Source organism: Amblyomma maculatum, chromosome 11 (genome assembly GCF_055883805.1).
Source record: "Amblyomma maculatum isolate TAMU_Amacu chromosome 11, ASM5588380v1, whole genome shotgun sequence".
Lineage (NCBI taxonomy): Eukaryota > Metazoa > Arthropoda > Arachnida > Ixodida > Ixodidae > Amblyomma > Amblyomma maculatum.
This window is the reverse complement of record NC_139354.1, coordinates 29,630,670-29,648,096: the sequence shown is the minus strand read 5'-3', so window position 1 is coordinate 29,648,096 and position 17,427 is coordinate 29,630,670. Positions and strand designations below refer to the sequence as shown.

Sequence of the window (17,427 nt, the reverse complement as noted above, 5' to 3'; positions counted from 1 at the left end):
GTTCTTTGTTTGGCCGCGCATCTTGGAAACAGGGCTTGGATGACGGAATTCAGTTATATTAAGCAAACCAAACTGCGCGCGAACGCTCGGTCAGATTATTTTCAACAAGTATAGACGTAGCGCTTTGATTTGGGAGGTCTTTATGAGCTGAGTAATGATGAACATGACTTAAGACGGGATTAAGGTTTGGAGCGTAAGCTCTCTTGTTATCATTTTCCAAGGTCACTCATCTGTGCATGTTAGGTACTGCGCATGCTCGAGTTTCACTTTCGCCTCGCCACAGCTTCTCCGCTCGCTCTCTTCGTCTCAACACCGGCAGAACCGCGAGTGACCTCAGCTTCGCGATCACGTGACCACCAGCTGCGCCGTATCCTCCTCTCCGTCCGCTTCGCCACTCCGCCACATGGCAGCTGCTTAGAGAGGGTATGTAAGCTGCTTAATTTCGGCTTGCTTCCTCAGTCTAGCCGTCTCTGAAATTCCCCCAGACGAAGACAAGTCCACTTGTCAAAACGTTGACTCTACTTGCGAAATGAGGCTCCACCCCTGTACCCTTGTTCAGTGTTCTTTCATGCTCTGTCCTGTATCACTAAAAACGCATGCGCACTGAGCAGTCTTCGTGACGTGTGAGAGCCAGTACACTCTAGTGCCGCACATGTTGCGTAATCCACGCTCATAGCGCCATCCTCCGGCATGACGCGGAACCTTCCCCTGGGAAACGCTGCGGCTGTGTTTGGTCTAGAAAGCGAGATCTTGCAACAAGGTTCAGTCTCTATAATATGTTACGCCGGTACTACAAAGTATTTTTTGTTTGTGTCAACTCTCACCCAGACCCCTAACTTAGCTTTTTTTTAAACTACCATCAGTTCTGGTTCCGGTCAACTGACGGCGAATGACGACACATGCAACCCGCTCAGTTAGTCTCAGCGGTCACGTGGGCTGGGGAACGACTGTGACGTAAGCAGTTCGTCTGCTCGGCCTCATCCCACATTCCGCCAAGCACCTTTTTCTATTTCACCGCCACAGGTGTTTGATATACTGAGACGTCACTATCTTTCTCCTGCTCGGATTGTTACTCTCTGCGTGCCAATTTTTATGCAGTTATCAATTCTCGATCTGGTCACCGGTCAGAAGCATCCTGTGCCCGTGGGATAGGATTGCAGAATAATAAAAAAGGGCAATATCGTTTTATCGTGCATCCTTTGGCACCAGGATACAAAGGAAAGCTGAGAATTTTCACTCATACTTTTGAGGCGCGAGATGTGTGAGCGAGATTCCGCGAGATTCCGTGGGATATCGGTGGGGTTCTGGTAATAGTGATCGAGTGTCCTCCCTTTCCCTCTATCTATACAGAGAGAAAAAATAAAGAGTGAGAGGTAGAAAGTCTCTCTCTCTCTTTCTCTCTCTCTCTCTTTCTCTCTCTCTCTCTCTCTCTCACCTCTCTCGCTAGGAATCAGGGCCGTTCCAATTATCGCAGCGGGACGGCCAAAGTGCTTTCGCCTTGCTGCACGTAATGTGACTTAAGTGCTCCCTGAAATTCATTTATCTCAAGAGAAATTCACCCCTTATACGGGAATCGAACACGCGACCACCACCCTTCAGGAGCAGTCTTTCTTGCAATAATGCTTATCAGTGCGACTCCAGGATGATTCCGAAGTTTCTGCGAGATGTAGTTATCCGCTTTAGCCGTGTAGCTTCGTGGAAACTGAGCAATCCCTCATCTATATAATGGAATAGTCGCATTACACGACTCAACCTCTCATAACCTCTGACATTTTCTGATCGTTAAGGTCTGTCCCTTTAGCGCACCTGTCACCGGCGTTCGCTCACTTGCTGAGCTGCAGGTGGCGATGCTGGGGAAGCCGGAGAAAAAAAACAATATGATATAGTTTTGCAACTTGTATCCCGCAATTCGTGACTCACCTGCAGTTAAAATCCATCCCTGTTTCCGCTGAACGCATCACCGAAGATGAACTGTAATGTGTGTTGCCTTTCGGAACAGAGCGGAACATTCATTAGGGAGAATTTGTAGTCCGAAGCGTATATCAGGTTCGTAACGCATAACGTTAATGCCCTATCTCGTTCCACACTAAATCCTGCATCTGATTGGTCAGGGGGTTTTGACGTCAGGGGACGATTTTGCACAGAAGAACTGGTGGCAGCTGCCGACACGGGCTTCTCCATTGAGAAGGGTTGGTGAGATAGAAATGGTGCCATAAAAGACAATTTACTGATGAGTAAGTCACGGTATACTTTAATGACACGCATGTGTCTTAGTACGGCTTGGTCAAGGCCGGGCTTGTCTGGTTATCTTTCATACCCATATTATGCGGTATCTTGCGACTGTATGCTAACGAGCATGTGTGAGATATTAGACGCACAGATTAAGGAATTAGTGCTTAGAGGATAGCAAAGTCCATGAATGCGAAGAAGATCAGAGTGAAGGGGATCCATTCACTCTCTCGCGTCATACTCTTAAAGGCGGAAATGGGCCCCCAGCTCACTATCTAACAAACTAGCAAACTATCTTACTGTTCGGAGTGCCCCTTTCAGCGATTTCTTCTTGGAGAAAAAAAAGAAAAGTTATCTCTTGAAGCATTCTGCGTTTCCAGCCGCGTTTATTCTGAGAGAGATCGTTAAGAAAAAAGCTAGAAAAAGCCTAATGATCACAGTTATACGGAGTATGCCAATAGGATGTGTATGTAGACCGCGTCTGTCGGCCCTGATTTATTGATTACAGCCTTGTAAGACAGAGCATGCGAACAGAGAGATCGTCAAGAAAAATCAAACGGACTTACAGCTCTCTTTTGTGGCGCTTACGCGCTGTAAGAAACTCAAAGTATGGGTTCAGCTGGACGAGCTAAGGCATTCACTCAAACAACGCCCATTTCGTAAACTTCGAGGAGCAAAAAAGAAAACAGTTCTTGTAGAAATGGCTTCATTCCTAACAAATGGTGTGCACGCTGTTCCCCGAAGGAAGAGGAGGAGGAAGAAGAAAAACTTTAATAAGATGCGTCAAGAATGTCCTGGGTCAGGGTCACCAAAGCCAACTGGTCTGTCATCTGGTCCGAGCCTCGCCGAGCCCGTCACGTTGGGGGAGAAGGGAGAGGAAAAAGAGGGGACTGAATTGCAACTGGGCAGGAGAAAATGCAGTGTTCCAATTAGCGCAGGGTTCGGGAAAATTGGGCATGCGGAGAGTGTCTGGCACGGTAACGAAAAGATTTTAAGTGCAATCTCGCCTTCATTAACAGCTTTCAGTGAACGCAGTGTCTCTCAACAGAAATTATACTAGTGACCAGTACCATTGAGAGGGCTGTGGCTGTGGAGACAACCAAACGACGCCTTGAAAACTGGATAATGCATACTTGATAAATAGTGTTGGTGGCGTTGCGCCATGGCGGGACAGACTCCGTCAAAGTAGGGAATTGACTTGGCTAGGACCTTTCTGGTCCACCTGGTAAAAAAAGGAAGCCTCAGTACCAATCCAATCCAATCCAATCCAAAAGCCGGTTTTCGTTGGACAAGGCGCAAATTATGTTTGACCGTGCCAAAGTGTGTTGCTTTCGCTTTCCTCTTACCATGCTCGGACGGCAACACCGTGGTACGACTGGCGATCACATGCACTTCCTTCTATGCCAAAGAAGCCGGCGCGTAGCCCAACACTGAGTGCTTGACAAATGACTGAGACAGCTCCCAGGTAGTACAGGCTTTTTATTGGCTCCGCTGGGAGTCATATCGTGCTCGGAGATCCGCGACGGACTTCACAATGTACGTCCGAAACCGTGGCCAGCGTCGTCAGCAAACTTACAGCCAGGGAGTGCACGGCAAACACGTGCTAAGGCGATTCGGGCGCCGCCACCACTGTTGTTGCAACTTGACCCCCCTCCTGGCTTGCTTTGATGTACACCGAGGTATACTTTCAACTCTGGTGCTGACTATAGCAATGGACCGTTTACATTCCTGCGATTCCTGCAGATTATTCTGAGCGTCATCTCCATGTGTGGGTCCGTGGAACTGGTAAACTTGATGGAAGAAGCTGATGTGCACCTCCATGGCGACATTGACAAGCAACAGCGTGATCTGATGGTAGTGGTGAATGAATGAGGGGTAGGATGTAGTAAATGATGGGTCATGTACTGCCGCTAGTGATGAAAACGGCAGCGCTGTCGAGTTTGTTGATGAAGTAGGTTCTGTCGATCCGACTACGATGAAAGTGCCAGCACAGCCCGACTGTTGCGATCTAATTTGCTCAATCCCGCATTCGATCTAAACAAGGAATGCAATCTCGTATACCTGGTTCGGCTATATGAGCTTCTCTAGCTAACATAGTACCTCCCTCTGGAATCACACTCGCCAAACCAATCCCATTATATATATATTAAAAACCCAAACCCGAATGCGGACTCTCATACATCACCTCCAACTTATACCGTATACCCATAAGGACCGATCCTAACTCACACCATCGACTTGAGCCCCTCTCTTCTTACCTCTTTTTTAAAACTGTAGCTGCTGTTCCTGGCTTGCTTGCGTGCCACTTATGCAGCTGTTTTTCGGCGGATATCTGCATATAATTTGCGAGGACAAGTGTCCACGTGATGTGTAATTTCAAATCACCACATAGTCCTCATGCTCGCAAAACAATTTGGACCAGGTCTCCTTTCCAATATCACTCGTGTCTTGACAGTCGTGTCTTGCTTGTTGCAAGCGCAGAGCGTGTATGATATCTCTCTTAGCCCAGACGAGCAAAAAGGACTCGTGAGGCTAGGAGAAATCAATATGGACAAATAATTATTTTTGTGACTGTAGGAGCTGAAACATGAGCTACCTGCGATGCAAAGCATAGCCGCGACCACAAGACGGTCGGAATACGGCTGGAGAGCGTTTCTTCTTCGGGAGGCCCGCAAATGCACGTAAGCAGGCTATAGTCGCAATTATCACCAAAGTGACGTTGTGTGTGCATGCAGGCTATGACATCGGTCATGCTAAGCGTGCTTCATTCCGTTGAAGAAATCTCGGGAGATATGACGAATGCAGTTATCGCCACCCTACGGGCTTTCGTGATCTCAGCTTGAATCATTATCTCCCCGCGCAGCTCACTGCATGCCCAATTAGAGGCCCGAAGACCACGGGTATAATAAGTCTTCATATCTAGCATAACTTTGATCCAACAAATAGTTCGAAACATTTAACGCATGACTCCTGCTATATGTGTGTACAGTTCGCGATAGTGGCTGCGCATTATTTAACTAGAGTACAAAAACCGCCAGCGCTAATTTTACTTGTCACCTCTTTAACAACAAGTCGACGTATACGCCTTGTTAATTGACAACCTGCTAACCATATTGGCGCGTAATAGGAGTTGTTCTCGTTGTATTACGACGTTGAGCGTTGCCTGCGAGCTTAAGAAAAAGGCACTGTATAAAACAGGATAAGTTCATTGCACATGCTAACATATAGCCAAGGAGGGATAGAAGATGGGGCCATTGCGCCCACACGGCATTGAATACGTTGCGCAGTTCTGTTGCAGTACTGTTGCAGGTAACAGCGACACCGGGCGCTTTGCATTGATGCGTATAAGGCTTGACACTTTTCTCCCTTAAGTTATTTCCAATTCCATTCGTGCGGACTGAGAAAGAGGTGTGCGCTTCGGTTACGCGCAGAACGACACGGGGTCGAAACACCCGCCGACAAGAAACGGGCTCCAGGAATCGAAGGACGTGGTCAGCGCTTCAGCACTTGAGTGGGCGCCACGCGTCGCACCGTGTGCGTGGGTGGAGGGGGTTTCTGGGGCGCTGCTGGGGCCAGCATGACGGGGCCTCCGCAGGGAGTGGAGCGGCACAGCAGGCGGGGTCCCTCGGCGCAGCGACACTGCATGCACGGCCCGGATGCACGGGGCACCAGCTCCCCAAGCTCGAACCGCTGTCCGCCCAGCACGCAGCCTTGTTTCTCGGCAGGGTGCAGCAGAAGGGCCGCGGGCTCGGGCGCCACGGCGGCCGCCGGTGACGCCACTGCTACCTCAGCTGCGTCTGAGATGCAGAGGAATTAGCGGCGTTCATGTTGACAAGTCTCAGTGTTCTGCACCACTAATGGCCCAGCAAATTCTAGTTTTGACCATGGAGCGGCTATGCATGCATAAATTTGTTGTTGTTGTTGTTGTTGTGGCTGTAGAAAGAAGGAAAAGAAAATGCACGGGCCTGCTACTGGCTCTATAGCTGAGCCACCTCCGCTGCCTCGTGCAGACAGAAGAGAAAATAGAGAAGAAAGGAAAACAGAAGAGGGAGACAAAGACGCGCGCCGCAACAACAGCCGTCGTCCACCACAGAAGCAGTGGTGGGTGCAATGACGGCCTACAACAGATAAAATTCGGCGGCTGGCTAGCCCCCGCCGCAAGCGGCATTGACCTACCGTCCCAGCCCCGCAGGGCCAGGAACTGCCACCCTTCACCCCCCCCAACCCCATTTCGCATAAATTTTATGGTCTACATATATTAAGACCACTTTGTACAGCTTCTAGGAGCGCTCCTTGTAAAATTTGTCACCCCCCTCCCTCTGTTAGCTTTCGAGTTCGATGTCCTCTGTGAGAGAGTACGGGAGTTCATCTCTTCCAGATCCTTAGAAGGAGTGTCCCTTATTAAGGATGTAAGAGCTAGCTCCAAAGACGAAGTGTCCTTTGTAAAAATAGTAAGAGCCTCTTGTTCACCACCTCCTACTCCCAAGGCAGAGTCCTTGTAAATGGCGTAAAATGCTGTTGTCAAACCATTCCAGCTCCTAAACAGATTTAGTGCCATTGTGAAATATGTAAGAGCCAACTCCCAAGACGAAATGTTTTTTTGTAAGTACAGTGAGAATTGTTACTCACTATATCCAGATATACCAAAACAGACTGCCTTTATAAATAGTGTAAAAATTAGTTGCTGACTTCTTGAACATCTCACTATGGAGTGTTCTTTATAAATATAGAGGAACTCCTTGCTCACCCTATCCAGCCGCCAAGGAAGAATGGCCTTGAAAATTGTGTAAAAGTCTGCTGATCACCCCTTCCACCTTCCAAGACCGAGTGTGCTTTGTAAAGATAAAGCCTGTTGTACACTCTACCCAGTTGTCAAGGTAGAGTGGCCTTTCAAATGGGGGTAAAGGTCCGTTGCTCATCCTTTCCAACTCTCAAGACAGAACGTCCTTTGTGAGATGGCAAGGGTCTGTTGCTGACAGTATATAGCTTGCAAGGCAGAGAGACCTTGTAAATTGTGTAAAAGCCTGTAGCTCATCACCTCCGGTCTCTAAGGAGTGTCTCTGCCGAAAGATATAACAGCTGCTCCCAAGCTGGGGTGTTCCTTGTTGAAGCTATAGTAAGAACCTGTTGTTCACTCCTTACAGCCATGTTTTGTGAAGAATAGCGTGGCGTATAATTCAAAGCTGCTTATTCGTTCTTTTCTACCGCATTTGTATTGCAGTTGTAATTAAACACTTTGGAATACCGAGGGGGGGGGGGCGATATATTCCATCTCACTTCTTAAGACCCAACGAACTTTACCTGATCACTAAGGCGACAACAAAATATGGAAAAAAGAGTTAGTATTTTGTTCAGCCTGCGTTTGATAAATTAGAAGAGCCTGAGCTAAATGCTAACTTAGGGAATAAGTTCGAGAAACCACTGTTATGAACATCAGTGGTATAAAAGAGTGCACTTGTAAAATTTAAAATTCACTTCCTCACTTCTTCACGTGAACTGACTACACTGCAGGCATTGCTAGTCAAGCCCCCGAGACTCTGTTAGGCCATCCATCTGTATTTGTTGCTTTTACGCACAGTAAACGTTACATTGCATTGTGTCTCTGATTTCCAAGATGGAGTCCCAGTCGAAAAAAACTACAGAACTGTGTCAAAAATACGACAAAATATCCTGTAGTTCTGTCGTAATCACCAGATTTTTCTGTAGTTCTGTAGTTCTGTAGTTTTTCTGTAGTATATTTCTGTTGTCTGCAGTTCTGTAGCACTTCTTTGTTGTAACTACAGAAATTTCTGATGCTACTACAGAATGTTCTGTTGTCACAACAGGTTTCCCATCAAAAACCGCACAGAAATTCTGTCGTAACATCAGAAAATTTTCTATAGTTGTTTCCGACTGGGCTGTCCCTGGCAAATAGTGCAAGTACCGGCTGCCACCCCTTATAACTCTCAAGGCAGAATCTGCCTTGTAAAGAGGGGCACAAAGATAATTTATTGTGCACATACATACATACGATTGGGTACCCAAAAGAAACCGAACTTATTTTCTCTTGAACCTATTTGTTCACATTTTAAGCCCAAACCTTCAATCTCCTTCAAAGTACTCTCCACTTGCACTAATACACTTGTCTAATCTTTCATTCCACTTTTCAAAAAATTGTTTAAATTCATCTTTTGTGATGCTTGACAGCGGCTGCGTCGTTTTTTTCTTTGCCTCTGCAACATCAGCAAAACGCTTTCCTTTCATGTATTTTTTTTTTTTCATTATGGGAAACAAAAACAAAATCACGCGGGGCAAGGTGCGTTGAGTATGGGGGCGAGAAACAGGGGTCATGCCATGTTTGGTCAAATATTGATGATTGCACGAATTTTTTAAACATTTTCATATGTTCGGGCCAGGGAAGGATGACCATGAACGAGGTTGGTAATCAACTGACATTTCACCAATTTTAAAATGGGAGAACCACTCAAACCCTTGAGTTTTCCCTATAGCATCATCCTTGTACGACGTTTCTAACATTTCAAGAGTTTCTGTTGTATTTTTTTGTCGAGCAAAGCACAATTTCACCGCCGCACGCTGTTCACGAAAATCAGCCATTGCAAAACGACACTCTGCCGAAGCTAGTACGTCTGACCTTCAGCGATGCCACTCGGCTGACTGACTCTGGAATGTTCACTCTATGCGCTCCTAGCAGCAAAACACGGTACTACGAAAGCGCTGCCCACCAAAAAATTAGTTCGGTTTCTTTTGGGTACCCATTCGTACATACAAAAACGCATATTACCCACAGACCAATAGCACTATACAAACACTATAGGGTACCAAAAGTCTTATGGAGGAAGTATTTAGCCCGAGTCAAAATCTGCTACCTACACCTTCCAGTTTACTGCCATAAAAGCTCCTAATGTAAAACGAGTAGCATGTTCTTGTAGATGAGTCGGCCCATGGGCAATAGGACGCATGTGGGTGGTGCCGGTTGCCAGACATCCTTTTTCTTTGACAGCACATTATTTTTATATAGGGCCTCATTCAACTGTAGTGCCTAGAAAGTTGCTTAAGAAGTTTCCTTGTCGACTAAACTTTAGACTAAATTAAGTGTCGAAAGAGAGTCGTGCTGTCAGTATAGCATGAACCACCAACAACGAACTTTGAGCGCCCGCTCAAGCGCGTCCCCTCTCGGAAATAGGCGACTAAGGCATGCGGAACGCTGTAGTGGAGGGTTCCGGGTAATGTCGATCACCTGGAGCTCTTTAAACTGCACTAACGTTGCACAGCACGCGGGCGCTTGCCACCTCTGTCGAAACGCGGTCACCGTGGCCGGGATCGAACGAGCGTGGGTCCCTACCTGCAGGCTCACTAGTCGAGCGTCTTGGCCACTGAGCCACCGCAGCGGGGCAATAGTTTTTAAAGGCATACAGGAGGGGCGAGACGTCACTGCAAGTCGTGTCGTACATTACGTTTAGACGTGCAAGCAAAACGATTCGCAGAGTAGGAGGCGAGATAGTGACTCCGCGTGCCGATCTCTCTCCCCTTCTATGTAAATAAAGACTTATCTGTTTCTTCACTCAGAGCCCCGCCGGGGTGGCGCAGTGGTAAGACGCCCGACTACTGTGCCGGAGTACCCGGGCTCGAACCCGACCTCGGCGGCTGCGTTTCGATGGCGGCGAAACGAAGAGGCGTCCGTGTGCTGTGCGATGTCAGTGCACGTTAAAGATCTCCAGGTGATCGCAATTACTCTAGCCCTCCACTACGGCTCCTCTTTCTCTCTTTCCACTTTCACTCCCACCTTCCTCCCTTCCCTTACGGCGCGGTTGAGGTGTCCACAGAAAACAAGTGAGACAGTTACCGCGCCTTTCCCTTCCTGCAAATCAATCAATCAGTTTGCTAAAATTGTGCAGGGACAGAGTGGAGGCCTGCTTTTCCCTCCCTGTCTTTGTATTGAACATTTCAGCGACTTCGTAGCAAGCAGCGTTATTAACACGTCTCCTGTATACTGTGCACCCGGGATAGCTCAATTAGATCATTTGCTGTCGACATACGGCAATAAGTGTTGATATCAGAACAAGGGTACTTGCAACACGCATATTACCACACACACACAAAAGAAACAAAATCAATAAATGCCGATACCTGCGTAGAACACGGAAAGCTTTTCGTAAACGATTAGCCGCTAATCTGCATAGGTGAGTCTTTTGTCAGACAGTGCGTCTCGTGTAACCCTTGTGCTGTTATGGTTTGTGTTAGCTCAAAATAAACCAATGAATAAATATATAATTTAATTAGTGATAATGCAGTCGGTATTCACTATGTGTACGTGCAATGAACATTGTTCTTGAGGGTGGATTAACGTCAGAACCTGACTGTTCGTCATACAAAGCCTCTTCTGTGTGTCACCCTCCTTAGCAGTGCAAGCCTGGTCGCAAATGTGCAGTCTACTTCTTGAGTGACGCGCAAAGCTTCGGACCTTGTATATATGAGTCGATCTTCTAATGTTTCCGAGCTCTTCAGCTGCAGAGTCTCACAGATTCTCCGCTGCGTGTTGTCATTTAAGAGGATTGCCGGCCACGGCGTAAGAGCCTCAAAAGTGAGGACTGCGGTATGAACCTCGTCAGTTGGTCAGAGCACCGGCATTAGATTCCTTATAGCGACTCACGCTTGAACACCACCGTACTACTGCATGGGGACCCGACACGAGTATATCCACTTTTAATGAACGCTTTAATGCCCATGAGCTTACCCGAGAAATCACCCTCCTGTCGCCGGCGGAACAACCTTTAAAACTGATGAACTATACGAGCAATGGGTGGCTAAAATTGGTCACACCATTACTAAATATTCCATAGAACACAGACGCCGCGCCGTCACTCCCTGGAAAGCGGGATTTGCGGCGACAGTGAATAATGTACAAAGCTCTCTTCTGTCATCTCTTGCCATCGCTTCCCTCTGCACTTCTCCTCACTATCCTCTTTTTGTCCTTTTCGTTCGGCCGACCGCAGCTCTGGAGTTTCAGATATCAGATAGCAGTTGCTGTGACCGGCAGTACTTCTTTCCTTCCGGTGTTCGTTTAATTTTAAAAAGCCCATACCACTGCAGCTACAAAACCGAATCCTACTTGTCATCCTCCGTGGCACACCGAATAGTACATCACAAGGGCGACTCCGGTGGGTTTTTCATCATTTTGTGTTTTTAGTTGAATTACATTCCTCGGCATGTCCTGATTCCAACACAAAAATCGTTTTTTCGAAATTCCAATTACAAGTATTTTTAAAGAATAAAAACAGCAAATCGAAACCGAAACTGTTTTCATGGTCAGAAACAACGTCCCGAGTGACGAAATGGTGAAGTCACACTCAGTATTAGAAAAACACTCGTACGTGCGTTGGATGGTGAAAACAAAGTAAGAAAATCGTGACGCACTACATAAAATGTCTTAGGTACTTCAATATAAGGCTCACAATTTCATAATCACTCGGGAAGTGGACATTAACGCCGGTATACTGTTTGTGACGTCAGAGACTCGCTGTTGCCCGCAGAAATACTCTCAACTTAAGCCTTGAAAACAGCATATTTTAAAGCCGTGTTGCGCGTGACCAGATTATCGTACGGCGCCCAAATTTTATAGAATGCGTCAGGACGGAGAGGAGAACCTATAGTAAAATTTTTACTATAATATTACAATGTCAAAAAAACCTCCGGAGTTGCCCTTTAAGCCATGAAAAAGGCATATTTTAAAGCCGTGTTGAGCGTGAACGGATTATCGTACGGCGCCCAAATTTTGTAGAATGCGTCAGAACGGAGAGGAGAACTTACGGTGAAATTGGTACTAGAATATTCGAACGTCAAAAAAGCTCCGGAGTTGCCCTTAAGCACATCTTATTGCACCTCTTCCCCATGCCCGACCGATATTACTCTACTTATAATCCTTTTAGCAACCGTGCGTAGCGACCCCCATCCTGGTTTTCCGCTAGCCGCTTAGCCAACCGACCAACTGGGCATTCCGACTGGGCCAAGCGATAAACGAGGCCAGATGACTCCTGAAACGCTGTATATTTCCCGATAGTGCTTTCAATGTAGTTTGTCTCTTCTTCTTGGAGCGGCTTGTCCATTTTACACAAGGACCTCATTTACCCGCCAAAAGTAGCTGTTGGAAGGAGACACCTAAGCAATGAACTTTATGCTTTCCATGCCCATGCCGTTGGATTCGAGTCGAGTTTAAAATGGCGACTGAAGGCGTTATGTGGATGCATGCTGCAGTGTGCGCGCGGATGTGAGAGAAGATTTATACACTCCAGTGATTTGGCTTTAAGCGCTGCCCCCTTCACCCAGGAAAACTCTACGCCTCTGGAGCTGCTAAGAACGCCAGATACTACTTCTTTAGTTTGCTCCATTTTTGTGGCGCATGTAAATAGTGCCCCCCGGCAGCCGAAGTTGCAGAGTCTCATCGGCAGATGCGAGTCGTTTATGCTTAACTAATGGGGCTAGAAATACATTATACATTTTGATTCGACATGTCTGTGATTCACAGCCGGTGACACGCCGTTGTCATATTCATTCACAAGCTACGCTTGAAATAGATTATATTTACATACATAAGGATATATGCCGCGAGGCCCCCTGGTGCTGACAGGATTCAATGTCTTAGTGCTATTTAACATTCAGCTTAGCATTGGTCACGATTGGCCATACTCGGGGATGAGTGTAATTTTGAGTGAAAAGGCTTCCCCACCGTTTCAGCGAGTCCGTTGCACGAGCTTTTAAAAGGAGGTCGCTGCTTGAGGTTGTTTCCAGACCGTAATTTGTCGTCCCGTATTCAAGTCTTCGTGTCGCTTATGTTTCATTAAGAAGCCGATTCCCTTTAACTTCAAAGTTTCGCTTCCTTTTTTTTTTTTTTTTTCAACTGGCCCACCTGCATTAATTGTGCTTCAGATACAAGTGAAAAAAAAAAAAAAAACAAATCGATCGTCGCAATGGAGTTCGATCCTATTGAAACTGGCCATCTTCTTATATGCAATGGCGCCCCTGCATTTGGTTACACGGTAGATACTTGGGGTCGGAAGAATTTGGCCGGTTACGAAGGAGCCCCTCACAAATTCGCACGGATGTCATCGTTTGTGAGGACCGCTGCTGATTCCTAACTTCACAGCCCCTGTTTGGCGTTGTAGACTTTTTGAGAAACGGATGTTCTTTCTTTTTTTCTTTTTCACAACACACAAGCTGAAATTCAGCTCATTGTCTCAACCAGTTGCTGTTTGAAACTGATACTGAATTTGTAATAAGCTCCGCTCTGATAAAATATACCAGAATTCCGCCCTGATAGCACTGTAAACTTCTTTAGTTAGGCCTCAAACCTGAGCATTCAAATTTACTACCAATGAAAAAAAAGTATGCAGCTTTCCACAAGGCATATAAATCAGTTCTGAATTCGTCCTGTGGACACCTGGACCTCAATTTACCTCCTTAAATTCAGACCCAAATGATTGCCAGAATTTCCTCGTATACAGTTCACGGGGGAGAGCAGTACAGCTCACTCTGGTCGAATGCCTCTTGGCTACTCTTATGAAGTGTCGCGATTCGGCGCCTAAATGGACCGGGATGCACAAGAGTGCGTACTTACGCGCATCACTGCACTCCAGAGCCGGGCAGCAGACCCCGGGCACCCGTCTCTCGCGGCATCCGGGCCTGGTCTGGTTGGGGCAGCGCTCCTGCCAGCAGATCACCTGTCCCGCGAAGCAAAGGCAGCGCTCGCAAGGGTCCGAACGCGGCACGCTGGCGCCGTGGCCGAACAGCTTGGCGCCCAGCTGACAGCCGGTCTCGGCCGGCGGAGGGTCCTCCCTCTCACGTGCCCGGGCGGTCGCGAAAAGCAGCAGCAGCAGAACAAGCATCAGCGTCGGTAGCAGTTCCATTGCCGACTGCGCGGATCAGCCGGCTGGCAGCGGGCCTTGAAGCTGCCACGGAGTAGACGAGACGTGGCCGCACCTTGACCCTGTCTCCGGTGTGCGGGTGCGAATGACGTCTCCCTTCCTGTGGCTTCTGCGTGACTGTCACACTCCAAGACACTTGCCTCTCGCCTTGGCGGCCACTTCACCGGGGCTTCGAGACTGGGACAGGTGGGGAAGGCTGCGGCCGCTAGACGTGTCTCTCGCGGGGGGACACCTCTCGCCGCGCGGCGCGGCCTTGAATGCGGCCAGCAGTGCAGTGCGGCTTCTGTTTGCTGTCCGCTTAAGCCTGCCTGCCCTTCCGGGTGGGCGCGGCGAGACGGCTGCTGCTGCTGTCCTACCGGAGATTCTCGGTCGCCGATGATGCGTGGCCCGGACGCAGCGTTTACGGGGGGAAGACCCTCCTCGCCGAAAAAACCAGTTCTGCCTTTTCTGGACCACGGCCATTCATATACTCGCGCAGAGGCCCGGCAATTACACTGCGCGCGCAGTTTACAAAGGCTGTCGTGCTGATGCTGTTGCCGACGCAACGGGATCAACGAACCTCCCCCCTCCTTCTTCTTCTTCTTCCCAGCTCGATGCTGCAGTGTCCACCTTTCTGCAAAACGGTCCAAGAAGAAAAGCCGCGTAATGGCAGCCCTCGCGACCCGCCGGACTTCCTGGCTGCGCGCACGGCTTGCCCGGGGTCTTCGCGGCGGAGCTAATGCCGTCTCCTGCTGCTGCTGCTCCGGGATTCCCCGGCCGCGCGAACCGCCCTGAGCCGTCCCACATGCTCACCCGCCCGCCTACTTTGCCGAGAGCAGTGCAGTGCATTGTTCCGCTACAAAGTTCCAAACGGAGTCCGTGCAGCTAGATAGCTTGCCGCAGGCAACGCGAAATTGCACGGCCTTCCCGCTTGGACCCCACGTGTCTATAGCCGAACGAAAAGACGCTTCCATCCTTCCATCTCAACTATGCGACCAAACTATGTGGTATCGAAACTTTTCGCGGTTCTTCGATTTTAAGCTATGCGAGCTGTAACGGCCGATAAAGGTCAGTTCCTTTCCGTGGTGTCGTCCCTATAAAAGCGGCACCATGCATCTGTTGCTTCACACACTGTGCGTTCCGGCATTGCTCTAGAGCTTCGTATACGCATGCGAGGTGACCGTCACTCGATTACTGCTCATGTACAAGCTCCCACGTCAGTACTGTGGTCCGAAAAAGTGAGGCAAAGACACCAAGTCGGCATTTGTGGAACGCGCCGTGGTTACACTTCGCCGTCCCTATACATGGTAGTATATAATATACCCTGTATATAATAATACATCAGGGTTCATTATGCACCCTGCATACCTGAGAGAAGCGACCGCTCGCGGACATCGAAGAAGATGGCATCGCCGAGGGGTCCAGATACAAACAAGCGCAGGTCGCAAGCCGCCCTTTAATCTTGGTTTCAGATAGTGGGTTGTTTCGAGACACGTGCTGGGCGACGAAACGAGGTCGAAGCACACAAGACCAGTCCTCTGTTGTTTTCTTCGTCCTCGTTTCATCGTGTGCCTGTTCGCATTTTGCATAAACATGTCTTTTATCTGCGCATATTTATAGAGCAGTCGCCAGTCAGTGCTCTTACTCTCCAAACAGAGGAGAGTCTGGTGCTCCTGACCCACTGCATTGTCGGTTGCACGTAACACTTTGAAGCTCGTTAGCGATAGCTGAGCGGTTAACTACACGACCACTGATCGAACTACGAAACGAAAGAAAAAGAAAGTTTTTGCACATATTATTCTAGTTTTTTTTTTTTTTTTCAAAGCTATGTGCTCAGACCACCTGTGGAAGTTTTCGTATCCTTAACCCATATAACATACTCACCTAAAGAACAATATTCATGTATATACAGCTGCGTCTAAAAGGGCGCTGGCGTTAATATATTTACTGTTTATATAGTAATTGCATGAATTTTATCTTTATTATAATTTTTATGAATAATTTGCACCGATGACGACAGGATTGCTTAATTGTTGTTCTTTCAATGTTCCCTGCTAACATTTCGGATTTCGTTCGTACGGAAAAGTGTTTGCGTGTCCTAATTGACTATATGTAGTTAAAGTCGAAGCTCACAAACAAACAACATAAGCTAAACAAAGAATCAACATCGAACACTATCATTGCATGACGTCATCCTTGATGTGCGCTATTCGCGACTGATGGAATCTCTGTCACGGCAACAAGAAACTTTCCCAGTCATATCAGCTGCATTCGTCTCGAACCTGTGCGCATGCGTAAACGGCAAGGCTGGCGCCAGTTGATGACATATATCACATACAGTGTCAGTCACACTTAGCGGGAACACGGCTCTACGCAGCTGCAGACGGGCAGAGATTCATTGCGCCCAAGCAAGTATAGCAAACTCAAGCAAAATGGCGGACGATAACAAGCACCCCTTTGAGGTCCTCGTATTCGTATGCCGCTCTGTATTGATTTGTGACTGGGTTACGTGCAATGGCGCTAACCACGTGCGTGACCACGTGGAGCCGTGTTCCCTATAAGTGTGATTGACACTTTACGGCAAATCTTTCTCTCCCGATTCCTACATGTAAACGCCCAACAATGGTGTTCGTAAGATCGGATAAAATCCAATGTTGTATTATAAAATGCGTCAGTAGAAAAGGCGGCGGCTTCTCAGTGCACAAACACGAAGGCATTCCTTCAAAATTAGCACCGTCACAATGCTTGTCATAGATGATGTTTACTTGACAGGTATGTTTTTCAATCATATTTTATGCTTGTTATTGAAGACGCCGATTAATTTGACGATAAAATCGAGAACTGTGTGTTTTAGACGCGGAAGGCCGCCAAATGCTATCCAGACGTCATAACGATGCGCTGCTCGAACTATCTTAATTCGGTGTTCAAAATGGCCCCTTTGATGTTGGACTAATACTTTCGGCGGATACAAACAAATCCAAACATGCCTAGTAAGGACGTGGCAATGCTGCGTAGGATACGGTAATGTGCGCAACGAAATGATTTTAGTAAATGCAAAAAAGGAAATAAGATTCTTCATGGAGTACAGAGTATAGGTAAAATATAAGTAGTTAATTCAATGAAATATACCATTCCCATGTTGTTTATGAGATGATCAGAAAAAAAAAAGCTGCCGCCCTTGTTTACTGTCTTTATCGCCCATTGTGAAGCTAGGCAACTTCTTTTATCCAACGCTGAGAACAGTGTCGACGAACTACAGCTCACAGAAAGATCGTGAGTGAGTCGCAGCAGCCAGCGAGAC

General features: G+C 47.6%; 1 protein-coding gene across 1 annotated transcript; it reads right to left on the bottom strand.

The window, feature by feature from the left end:
* Positions 1-3,904: 3,904 nt before the first annotated feature.
* On the bottom strand, positions 3,905-14,144 carry LOC146173292 (kielin/chordin-like protein). Its single transcript, XM_084583136.1, has 2 exons — positions 13,841-14,144; positions 3,905-6,026 (listed from the first exon to the last, which is right to left on the bottom strand). The coding sequence occupies exons 1-2, from the start codon at positions 14,127-14,129 to the stop codon at positions 5,722-5,724; spliced, it is 594 nt and encodes a 197-aa protein (XP_084439262.1). The 5' UTR covers positions 14,130-14,144; the 3' UTR covers positions 3,905-5,721.
* Between the last annotated feature and the right edge of the window lie 3,283 nt (positions 14,145-17,427).

Coding starts and splice junctions, on each gene's coding strand:
- LOC146173292 (XM_084583136.1), bottom strand. CDS start 14,129: ATGGAACTGCTACCGACGCTGATGCTTGTTCTGCTGCTGCTGCTTTTC. Junction 6,027..13,840: donor TCTGGAGTGCAGTGATGCGC/GTAAGTACGCAC, acceptor TCTGCATCTCAG/ACGCAGCTGAGGTAGCAGTG.